The following is a 12,934-nucleotide window of genomic DNA, read 5'->3' on the forward strand; positions in this document are numbered from 1 at the left end:
GACTTCCACACTGCATTCCCCGTGGGTAGCACAGCCAGACAAGAAAGGATTTCTAAATTGAAAACGTCACACGCCGGCTCTACAACCATATTAACAACAGCTACAACAGTAACGCAAAAGTCCACCGCGGCCTCACTACGTGTGACTTGGGACCTAGTTAAACAATGCAAGCCATTTTTGGACGCAGAACTGGTGAAACGATGCACGTTAGGCATGGTGGAGGAATTATATGCTGGGGAGAAACAGAGGGAGGAGATCATCAACCGAGTGAAAACTGTCCAGCTATCTGACTCTACCGCGATGCGCAGGGTTGAAGTTTTGTATGGGAACAGCTTTTCATCTTTGGTGTCAAATCTGAAATCAGAGGAGTTGGAGTGTATGTCCATTGCTGTAGATGAGTCAACGGATCAAAGCATACAGCTCAATTATCTGTGTTTGTAAGGTACTTTGATGGACATGTGTTCAAAGAGGAGTTACTGTGCCTTTTGCCCCTGACAACTAACACAACTGGAGAGGTGATTTATGCAGCTGTGAAGAATTGTTTTAATACAAATTCTTTGGACCTCGGTAAAATCAACCTTCTCGTTACCGACGGAGGGCCATCTATGGTCGGAAAGGAGAAGGGCTTTGCGTCCCGTGTAGCAGCAGAACATCCCACTGTCAACTCACTACATTGCATCATTCATCAGACTGTTTTGTGTGCGAAGCTGTCTGGTAAGATGAAACAAACCATGGACTTGGTGATTAAAATGGTGAATCATATCCGTTCAACGTCAAGTTTGCACCACCGGCTTTTTTAAAATGTTGCTCAAGGAGCAGGACGCAGAGTATTCTGACCTCCTTCAGCACAACTATGTGAGGTGGCTGAGCAGGGGGCGTGTGCTGGAGAGATTTTTTGCCCTGCGAAAAGAGGTAACTGAGTTTCTCTCCGGTCAGAAATCTGCCAAATCACAGGAGTTATTGTCATCTATGCAAGATCCAGAGTTCATATCCTATCTCGCATTTCTGTGTGATATCACAAGCCACCTTAACAAGCTTAATCTGCAACTGCAGGGCGGAGGTGCGAGCGTAGGAGAGCAGAGCTTCTCCACAAAGTGAATGCATTTCAAGCTAATTTGGATGTGTTCATGTCCGATCTAAAGGGGAGAAAGTTACACTTTCCTTCTCTACATGATGTCCCTGCTGCAAAAGCAGCTTCTCTGTCAGCAATGGGAGAATTGCTGAAATGTTTGAGAGATAACTTTAAGAGCCGTTTTGAGCATTTCAAATCCCGAGCGAATTGCTCAGATTTCTGAGGGACCCATTCAGTGTCACTGCCACCGGGTCATGCCCAGCCGATGCAAAGGCTCTGCTGTCGGGTATCGACGAGGGCACATTCCAGCTGGAAATGACGCGACTACAGACAGACGATCTCCTGAAAGCTAAAGTTCAAAGATGAAGAACTGTGGGCGTTTTGGACTCGTTCTGCGCAGCAGTATAAGAACTGCAACAAACTTGCCATTTACCTTTTGACAATGTTTGGATCAACCTATATTTGTGAGTCAGGGTTTTCAACCATGAATCTGATTAAGAATGATAAGCGCAACAGGCTCACAGACGCGCACCTCAACCAGTGCATGCATATCGCTCTGACATCACACAAGCCAGTGTTTTGTAAGATTGCAATGGAGAGGGTATGCCAGCCGTCTCACTAGACTGGGGAATATATTTTTTGATTTTATACTTTATTTTACCTATTTTCCTTAGTTGCTTTTATGGAGAGAAAAAAACGTTTGTGTTTAATGTGGCCCAAGTCATAAATGACTGTTATTGTAATGCAAATGAAAGAGATGTAGGTCTACTGTAGCTCAACTTAACTACTGTATCATTCATGTTAACCACTTGGTAGCTAAACAGACAAAGCTGGGTAGATAATATTCTTGATCTTGTCGTTTGCTAAATTGTGTGCTGAGAGCGCAACTTCTTAAGACACCCTTTTATTGTCAGGGGAGGTCCCTTAGCCTTTAACCTTCCGGGGCCTCACTACAAGGCAGTAGTCTCGTAACCCTGATGAGGGGGGCAAACGGGTGCTACACCTTGCCCAAGGGTGACCTGAAACTATGTAAGGCAGGGGCGTTCAGCTCCCTGAGGCTTATACGAGCCCACATACCCATGCGTGTCCAGAACCTTTCATGGAGGAATCATCCCACTAAAGCTCAGATTTATGGTGTCATCCCTTCCATCTCAGTTGTTGTGGCACAAAGAAGACATTGTCACAGAGCAAAAGACCAGGTCATTTCAGATATTCTTCTGTGGAGACTACCCTGCCCTTCAAGAGGAACCAGACCACTCACATTTCCAGGTGTTCTGAGTAGGGATACAGGACTGACTGTGAATGAACTTGGGGTGGCAATGAGCAACAGAGACCAGTGGAAGCAGCTTGTGTCGCAGATTCGAGGGCACTCGAATGATGATGATGATGATGATGGGTAGATAAAGAAGACAAACAGCCAAGCCCCAGATAAAGCTGGGTAATCTATTTTCGGGTGTCTTTTATTTTATTTTATTTTCCTTAGCCATGACTATTTTATTTTTATTTTTTTAAGTTTATTTAATGGAAAAACTAAGGAATTTGTGTTAAATGTGGGCCAAGTCATAAATTACATTGTGAAGCAATTGAAAGAGAGATGTGCTCAGCTATCTTTAATGTTAACCCACTTGACAGACAGACAGACAGACAGACAGACACTCGTGTACACTAGTTTGTTTTATGGAAACAGTTGTTTGTGTTAAATGTGCTAATTGCACAGAATTATTAGTTGCTTTTATGGAGAGAAAAAACGCTATCATTAATGTTAACCACTTGGTAGCTAAACAGACATAACTGGGTAATCTATTTTCAGGTAGATTGTGTTTTATTTTATTCCTTAGCCATGACTATTTATTTTATGGAAAATAAGTTTATTTTATGGAAAAAGTAATTTGTGTTGAATGTGGGCCAAGTCATAAACTCATGTACATTAGTTTGCTTTATTATGGAAACAGTGTTTGTGTTGAATGAAATAGCACAGCACAGAATTATTGAAAATGTATCAAATTCCTTTGATTACAAATTGTGTCATTGACAGAATAGAAATGGAAAATAATGCATGTTGCACTTGTGTTTTGATACGTTTTGTGGAAATAAAGCAAAGGAAAGAGAGACCTTGTCAAGTATCATTAATGTTGTCATTCGTGATCAGATTTTGTCACTTTTTGTCTGACTTTTTCTTTTCTCCCCCTGTTCCATGTAAACTGCTGCTTTCATCATCCCAAGCGTGAAGTAGTTTCAACTAGGCTACCTTGGTACTTCCAGTAGTATGATTTCAAAATAAAACGTGTGTTGAATTGTAACAACATTACAAGTATAGTCATAAAAAAACTCTTATTTTGAAATGCACATCATATTGAAAGGAAACCAGCTCTCTGGGGGGCGGGGGCGCTTGTCTAACGTTCTTTGAGTTGAGGTTCTCAAAAAGTAAACAACACCGGATGCCGGATGGACATGGGACATTATGGAATATAAATACTTTGGGGCAAAAGTTCATATTTACCACCATGCTCTCTGAAACCAAGACGATGTGGGCCTATGGAACACAAGTGTGTTCTCTTTCGTCATCTTTGCAGAAGGTGAGTAATTAATCTAATTCTGACAGTGGTGGAAAGCAACTACCAAGTACTGTACTTGAGTATAATTTTAAGGTATTTTTACTTGACTGGAGTATTTCCAATGTGCAATATTTTTACTTCTATTCCAATACATCTCAGAGGCAAATATTATACTTTTATCCACTACAATTATTTGAAAACTATACTACTATTTACTTTGTAGATTTTAATTATTATGACAAAACATACATAAACCGCTTCAGCCCTATTTAATCTTTGAGAATAGCCGATGGACAAGCTCACAAGCGTTGACGCGTTGTGAGCTTGTAGATCTGCTATTTTCAAAATATTGTAATTAATTTAATTTATTTTTTATAATAAATTGGTAAAATCTGGTTAAAATAAGAATTAGATAACATAACCCTAACTAACCTAACCCTAACCCCGAAATAATGTAACAAAAAAACGAAGATAAAGTACCAAAATCCACCAAACAACCGAACATTTTTCTCCAAATAACCGCAAAAAAAATCGCGCGCACGCAGTTGACATTATGGTAAAGTGGCCCACAGGTTTAGCTACTTGAGTATCCCTGCTGTAATTGGTAGTTGGTTGTAGGTATAACCAATTGCGTCAAGGGCCATTGTTTTGATACTGCCCCTTAGGAAAAAAAACGTCCTCATGGAAGCAGACTCATACCCACGCAGTGATATAGTCTGGCTACGTGTGAACAGGGCCGAAATTGTATCACATTTGACTTGCAATTTGTTTGTACTATTGCACTCTTCTCCTTTAATAAATAATCCAGAATAAAACTCACAACAATAAAATATAAATGCACAATAAAGTGCTGGGTGCGTAATTACTGTGAGTCCTATCTGAACTAATTGTTTGTCGACTACGCCACTTTTGTTATAGAGGGAAGTCCCCTTTGAATACACTTTAACTTCTTCTTCAGGCTTTCACAGGTTCGAGGTTAACTGGTAAGTTTCAATACTTTTGGTTTTGAGAATACAACACTGGCATGAGAATATCCCTTTTAGAAACTGGACACGAATACAGTGTATCAAAAAAAGGTAAGTCATATTTATTGGGTCCCTAATACATTGGCTTCTGTGCCTTAAAAACAATCAAATAAACACTATACTAATAAAACCTATATAAACATACAAAACACAATTAATCTACACAACAACTATAAAATAAATTATAAAGTTGTGCAAATTACGCGGGGCTTAATCACAAGGGTTCCTTAGCATGGGGGGTTTCTGTGCAACAAATACTTTTCAAGTAAAGTGCTGTGCCAATAAAGTGCTTCAAGATACTCAACACGGTTTGTTCAGGGGTAATGCTGCATGTCCATATATGGGGGTAAGATGGGAAAGGGTTTGAGGCCAGTCGTCTTCGTCTTCTCTCTTCTTTCTCTCCGCCTGCAATTATAGAGATCTAGACCAGTTCACTGTGCATTTACACGATACATTTGCGTTGTCTCAGGCAGTGGTTATACAGGGATTCAACGTTGCTTGTTCGAATACTCACTCGCCAGCCAGGTTTTTACACCTGGCGCTGAGTTGGTTGCGTATGCAACGTTATCGCCACTTTCCAGTCTCAGCGCTCCTTATATGGTCTGGTCTCACTCGTCTCTCATATGGTCTGGTCTCACTCGCCTCTTCCTCCCCTTCGGTTCGATCGCTTTCTCCTCTTGGTTTCTCCTTTGAATGTAGGCACACCTCGGCTTCCAAACTCCTAGGTGGCTGGTATGTCTACTTCATCTATGCACTCCTCTACTCCGTGTCTCGGCACAACCTTCCCCTCTGCTGTCCTTCTCCTCACTGACGCCTCTGTCACTTGGGTGCTCTGTTCTCTCTTTCAAGCGGTCCCGCCTCCGCTTTTGTACCTGCCAAACCACACCTCCCTCTTCTTTCATTTGTCCGTGGTGACAGTCTGTCTGGGGACATTGGCCATGACCGTGGCCTTGGGCGTGACCGCGTGACTGCCGCTCTGCCACTCAATGTCTCTCAATACATGTGACCAGGGGATCATGGGGAAAACAATTATAAACAATACAGTGCGTAATAATAATTGGTACAAAAATAATAAGATGGTGGGGTTAAATGAGGCAATTATACACATTAAGCACCAATAAAAACAAATTACAAAAGTTTTAAGAACCCCTCATTTCACCCTTGTCACATTCCCCCCTACTTTTTCGTTGGCAGTCCCTGGCAACTGGTTCTAAACGTCATGCCCGTACCTCTCAGGTGGCTGTCCTTGGTTCGCTCTTCCAGAGCGCCGCGGACCTTCAGGTTCCCTAGGACCGGGGAAAAACCCTACATAAGGCGGCCATATTGGTCCCACCGGTTCGGCTACTGGGGCAGGTTCGGGGCTCTCCATCGGTGACCTGGGGGCTATACACACTTTTAATGCATTCCTATGGATCGTTCTATCTCGCCCTCCTTTTTCAGGTCGGATCCTGTATACTAGGCCCGCATCCCCCACCCTCTCCAATACCACAAAAGGTTCTGGGTCCCACCATGGGCCCAGTTTACCTTGTCCCTGTCGGTTCCGGTTTCGTACCCACACCCTCTCTCCAGGTAACAATGGTGGCATACCGGCTCGGCGGTCATAGACCTGTTTACGCTGTCCTGCTATATGCACCATTTTTTTCTCGGCTGTCCTATACGCTGTGGCCATTCGTTTCTGGTGATCTTGCACCCAATCTCCCACTCCCATTCGATTTTGTGACAACGGTACTCCTAATGCTACATCTACCGGACGCCTCAGGTGGCGACCAAACATTAAGTACGCAGGCGCATAACCTGTCGCACCATGTTCAGTATTGTTATAAGCGTGTACTAACTCAGGTAAGTGTTCATTCCATCTGCCTTGGCGATCAGTATCTAGAGAGGGCAACATGTTTAACAGTGTTTGATTAAACCTCTCCACCCCCCCATTACCAGCTGGGTGGTAAGGGGTGGTGCGACTCTTAGTAATACCGTATGTATGACACAATTGCTGCATTAATTCGGATTCAAAATTCGGGCCTCGGTCCGAATGGAAACGAGCCGGGCAACCGAATGGCTGAATAATATGTGTCCAAAGCGCACGGACAGTCGTGGGCGCAGTTTGGTCACGCGTTGGAATAGCCCAACTGTACCTGGTGAATAAATCGGTTGCTACAAGAATATTCTGCCATGCGTCATTCGGCCTACCTAATGTGAGAAAATCAATAGCCACTACCTCCATAGGATACGATACTTCGAATGGCTGTAAGGGGGCCCTGGGCTCTATCCTGTCTTTCAGTAGGCTGCAGGCAACACAACCTCGCTGGAACTGTCGCACCGCCCCCTCCATGCCCGGCCAGTAGAACCGGCGCCGAAGCTGCGCCAAAGTCCGGTCCACTCCGGCGTGTGCCGAGGCCTCATGGAGTCCTTTCCACACCTCCTCTCGTCGCGCCCCTGGACAAACAAGCTGTAAGTAACATTCTTGTGTATGCTGATCAATCACTTGCCTATACAACACATTGTCTCTGATGCGCAACCGGTCCCACTGTCGTAACATTTGCCTGGCTTCCCGTGACCAACTCCTCTTCTCCATAAGGGTAGGCAGTTTCCTCCGCTCTACGCAACTCTTCACCATCTGGATGTCCGGATCTCGATCCTGTGTTCCCCGCCACTCAGCTCCAGCCCACCCGTCCTCTCTCTCCACCGGTGCCAACTCCACTACGGCCACTCCTACAGGTTGAACAGGGAACCTAGACAGGGCATCTGCGTTCGCATTGCTTTTTCCAGGTCGGTACTTTATATCATAGGTGAATGATGCTAGCTGGGCTGCCCAGCGCTGTTCCACCGCGCCTAGTCGAGCTGTTTGAAGATGCGCAACAGGATTGTTATCTGTATAAATCGTAAAATGAGCGCCAGTTAAGTAATCTTTAAATTTTTCGGTCACTGCCCATTTAAGTGCCAAGAGTTCTAATTTAAAGGAGCTATAATTTGCATCATTTTGTTCGGTAGGGTGTAGACTTCGGCTGGCGTAGGCGATTACTCGCTCCTGGCCATCTTGGACCTGTGCCAGAACGGCGCCGAGCCCGCGGCCACTCGCATCAGTATACACTACAAACGGTCGGTCATAATCTGCATAAGCCAGTATTGGAGCCTGCGTAAGGGCAGTTTTAAGAGCATCAAACGAGTTTTGGCATTCAGGGGACCACTCTATTTTACACTGATGGGACTTCACATCATTCGGGACTCCGATCAACAAACTATTTAACGGCCTAGCTATGGCAGCAAATGAGGACACGAAGCGGCGATAATAACCAGCCAGACCTAGAAAAGCGCGGACCTCGCGGACAGTCGAGGGTGGGTTCCAGTCTCTTACCGCAGCCAACTTTTCAGGGTCCGGGCGCACTCCCTCTTTGTCTACAACGTGGCCCAAGAACTTTACCTCCGGTTGGAGAAGCTTGCATTTATCGAGGCGCAGTTTCAATCCGTGTCTCCACAGCCGCTCGAAAACCTGGTCAAGGTGCTGCATGTGAGAGGAAAAGTCAGGTGAATATACAATAATGTCATCGAGGTACACTAATAATGACTCTGTCACCTGGCCACTCAAGCATCGCTGCATTAATCTTTGGAAGGTCGCGGGGGCGTTACATAAACCGAACGGCATACGTTGGAACTCGAACAGTCCTAAAGGGGTGGTAAACGCTGTCTTTTCTCGATCCCGAGGGTCCATACCCACCTGCCAATAACCGCTGGCCAGGTCGAGTGTGGAGAACCACTGAGCCTTGGTCAGGCTTGTTAAAGTCTCTTCAATCCGAGGTAAAGGGAAGGCATCTTTGTGCGTCACGGCATTCAGTTTACGGTAGTCGACACAGAAACGCCAGCTGCCATCTTTCTTCTTCACCAGGACAATGGGCGCTGCCCAGGGACTGCAACTCTCTTTTATCACTCCCTTGTCCAGCATGTCACTCAATAAGGTCTTCATTTCTCTATACATGGAGGGCGGCAGCGGTCGGTGCCTCTCGCGGATGGGTGCCGCGTCTCCAGTTGGTATTTGGTGTTGCACCACGTCCGTCTGCCCAAAATCTTCATTATGGACTGCAAACACCTTCTTCCATTTACACATCATCGCATGCAGCTCTTCTCTCTGCTGGTCAGGTAGGTCATCTCGCCGGGTCAACGCCTCCATCTCCTCAGGTAAGGTCTTCACGGGTCCCTCGTCTTCGATGCTCACCAGGGACACTTCCACGGCTCCGTCGGTTCCTAGGGACAGGTTCAGGTCTCGTCGTCCACGGACGTCGGCCTCCTCCACTGGATATAGCTTCCCTAACTTTTGATGTCTGCCCACGGTCACGCTATACGCGTGGGGGTTGCAGATGCGCACGGGGACTCGGCCATTACGCACGGTGACCAACGCTCGGGCCACTCCCAGATCAGTTCCTTCCGGCATGGCCTCCATCAGGGCCTCGTATTCGGCTCCATTTGGACCTTTCCAGGCACGGCCCCATACTACTAACTCACTGCGGGCGGGGACTCGGATTCTCCGTCGGCCGACAGGCCACACATAGCCCAATGCTCCGTCTTCGTGGGTCACTGCCTCCACTCTCCTACAGGCGGCGAATGCTTTTTTCCATGGTGTCCTCTCCTGTTGGCATGGAAACACAGACCTCCCAGAGAGTTTAAATAATGCATGCCACACTGCGTGGACTACGTTCATCCCAATGATCAGCGGCTCAATACAATGTTCATCTTTTACAATTACGATTCCTCTTCCCGGTATTTTCAGTCCTTCTAATTCTAAATCGAATATGGCATAGCCAGAATAGGGTAGATCAAGGCCGTTTGCTGCCCGTAGGCTAAACACCAGAGGCCCATTTTCCATTTTATCTTGCGAGAACTTTTCGTTAAACAAACTCTGCTGCATCAATGTGACTTGAGACCCCGTATCTAATAAACCCCTCATTTGGACTCCCCCCATTGTTATCCCAATTGTCGGACATTCCCCCACAAACACTTCATTGGCCCTTAACTTTTTTTGTGAACGTTGCACCTCTGCCCCCCGGACCTCGGCGACAGGGCGTACTAGTTTAACTGACTTCGGTCGGATCTACAGAATCTCGCTATATGACCCGCCTGTCTACACTGGCTACATATCGGCCTACCTCCTTCATCCCATTCGTAGCGCTGAGAGGCCGTATACCGTCGCTCAGGTGGCGGTGGAGTGCGCGCTCGTGCGTCATTGGTGCCAGTGCGGAGGAGCGGTCTGATGTCTTTCATGAGTTCCTGCGTGAATCCTTGCATTTGAGTTTTTACGTCGTCCATGATTTCCTGTTTTAATTTTTCTCTCCAAGCAGGGTCCTGAGAAGGGTAGGGGACAGAAATAGGATTAACAGCGTGGCACGTTATTTCAGTAGTTCCATGTTCAGCAGCTAACAGGTAGGCTTCTTCGCGTAAAGCAGCAAAATCTTCATCTGGGTGTCGTCGAGCATATATTTTTAAGGCTTGGCCCAGGGGGCCCTCAGCTAAACCCATAACAAACTGATCACGAAGAATGGCTTCGGAGGGAGCGGTGCTTGGGTCGTGCTGCCGCAGCCCACAAAACAGCTCTCTAAGTCTCAGGGTGTAAGTTTGTACATTCTCTCCTGCGCGCTGTGCGCACCGATAGAATAGTGAGCGCATTTCTGCGACAGAGACAGTTTCTTTATATAAAGCATCTAAGTATTTAAAAACTTTTGCCACTGTGTCGCGTTCGCCCTCCTCAACCACACTAATCTGCCGTTTAGCTTCGTTGGTTAGCGTTTTAATTATAATAGCAACTTTCCTGATTTCTGGTAGTTCCTGGGTACTTAATAATCCTCTAATCTGGTCTTTCCATTCCCTATATTTACTCTCGCCTTCTGTTCCACCAAAGATGGGTAACCATGGGGCACCGGGATACACCGCCATCATCATCATTCCGAATCCGTAAAGCAAAAAACAAAAAGCAACAAAAACAACAAAACAGTACAGTTTCTCTTAAGGGTATTCTCATGTGTTTGTTCTCAACCAGTCCTGCCGCCAACGCCAAATATGTGAACAGGGCCGAAATTGTATCACATTTGACTTGCAATTTGTTTGTACTATTGCACTCTTCTCCTTTAATAAATAATCCAGAATAAAACTCACAACAATAAAATATAAATGCACAATAAAGTGCTGGGTGCGTAATTACTGTGAGTCCTATCTGAACTAATTGTTTGTCGACTACGCCACTTTTGTTATAGAGGGAAGTCCCCTTTGAATACACTTTAACTTCTTCTTCAGGCTTTCACAGGTTCGAGGTTAACTGGTAAGTTTCAATACTTTTGGTTTTGAGAATACAACACTGGCATGAGAATATCCCTTTTAGAAACTGGACACGAATACAGTGTATCAAAAAAAGGTAAGTCATATTTATTGGGTCCCTAATACATTGGCTTCTGTGCCTTAAAAACAATCAAATAAACACTATACTAATAAAACCTATATAAACATACAAAACACAATTAATCTACACAACAACTATAAAATAAATTATAAAGTTGTGCAAATTACGCGGGGCTTAATCACAAGGGTTCCTTAGCATGGGGGGTTTCTGTGCAACAAATACTTTTCAAGTAAAGTGCTGTGCCAATAAAGTGCTTCAAGATACTCAACACGGTTTGTTCAGGGGTAATGCTGCATGTCCATATATGGGGGTAAGATGGGAAAGGGTTTGAGGCCAGTCGTCTTCGTCTTCTCTCTTCTTTCTCTCCGCCTGCAATTATAGAGATCTAGACCAGTTCACTGTGCATTTACACGATACATTTGCGTTGTCTCAGGCAGTGGTTATACAGGGATTCAACGTTGCTTGTTCGAATACTCACTCGCCAGCCAGGTTTTTACACCTGGCGCTGAGTTGGTTGCGTATGCAACGTTATCGCCACTTTCCAGTCTCAGCGCTCCTTATATGGTCTGGTCTCACTCGTCTCTCATATGGTCTGGTCTCACTCGCCTCTTCCTCCCCTTCGGTTCGATCGCTTTCTCCTCTTGGTTTCTCCTTTGAATGTAGGCACACCTCGGCTTCCAAACTCCTAGGTGGCTGGTATGTCTACTTCATCTATGCACTCCTCTACTCCGTGTCTCGGCACAACCTTCCCCTCTGCTGTCCTTCTCCTCACTGACGCCTCTGTCACTTGGGTGCTCTGTTCTCTCTTTCAAACGGTCCCGCCTCCGCTTTTGTACCTGCCAAACCACACCTCCCTCTTCTTTCATTTGTCCGTGGTGACAGTCTGTCTGGGGACATTGGCCATGACCGTGGCCTTGGGCGTGACCGCGTGACTGCCGCTCTGCCACTCAATGTCTCTCAATACATGTGACCAGGGGATCATGGGGAAAACAATTATAAACAATACAGTGCGTAATAATAATTGGTACAAAAATAATAAGATGGTGGGGTTAAATGAGGCAATTATACACATTAAGCACCAATAAAAACAAATTACAAAAGTTTTAAGAACCCCTCATTTCACCCTTGTCACATACGCAAGGCTACCATAATCTATCCTGCCAGTACTCCTTGCTTGTTGCAATAAAATAATATACTCACAATCTTATCTTTATTAACTCAGAACTTGGTGTCTCGTTGTGTGTGCTGCTTGCATTGAGTGTTCCTGAAATCGACAATAAAGGTATCCAAATACACAGCAATGTACAGAAACATATAAGTAACAACAAGTAAATGTTGCCATTTAGTTACTGTCCACCACTGATTGTAATTGTAAACAAATAGTCTATCTTACTGTAAACATTTAGATTATGTATGCACACATAATACTGTTTTACTATGGTCATATGGGGAAGTCTTAAAGGGTCTACACCATGAATTAAAAAAAAATATATATATTTAATATCATATTGTTTATGTCCCTCAAACGTTTTTCAAAAGGTTTGAGCCTAAATCAAGCCTCAGATATACTCATTCCAACTAACTTCTCTCTGGCTTATAAAGCACTTTCATCTGCAATACCATATTGTCCTGTTTGGCACGGGACGCTATTGAGCCTCTTTGTATGCATGTTATCTCCTGGTTCTGTGTGGAAAAAGTAAAAAAAAAAAAAAAGAAGAAAAAAAGAAGAAAAATATATATATATGTATATATATTTTTTTGTTTTTTGTTTTTTTGGTTGGAACTGAAAAACGGGAGGAATTGTTCCTCCTGCCTACGTAGGCAGGGGGACCAAATCAGTTTGGCCTGTTTTTAGACCAATTTACAGAAAACCCTAGCCATGGTTCACATGACGCTTGTATAC

At 44.8% G+C, this 12,934-nt stretch overlaps 1 protein-coding gene across 1 annotated transcript in view; it reads left to right on the top strand.

The window, feature by feature from the left end:
• The window catches only part of LOC311034551 (zonadhesin-like), a gene marked incomplete at both ends in the record, with an annotated part of 32,869 nt that overhangs the window by 253 nt on the left and 19,682 nt on the right, over positions 1-12,934 (top strand). The window contains one exon of the mRNA XM_084042431.1: positions 3,646-3,648. Within this exon, the coding sequence (XP_083898557.1) occupies positions 3,646-3,648 (3 nt within the window). The remainder of the gene's footprint in view (positions 1-3,645; positions 3,649-12,934) is intronic.

Source organism: Gymnoscopelus microlampas (assembly GCF_963454915.1).
Source record: "Gymnoscopelus microlampas genome assembly, chromosome: 19".
Classification (NCBI taxonomy): domain Eukaryota; kingdom Metazoa; phylum Chordata; class Actinopteri; order Myctophiformes; family Myctophidae; genus Gymnoscopelus; species Gymnoscopelus microlampas.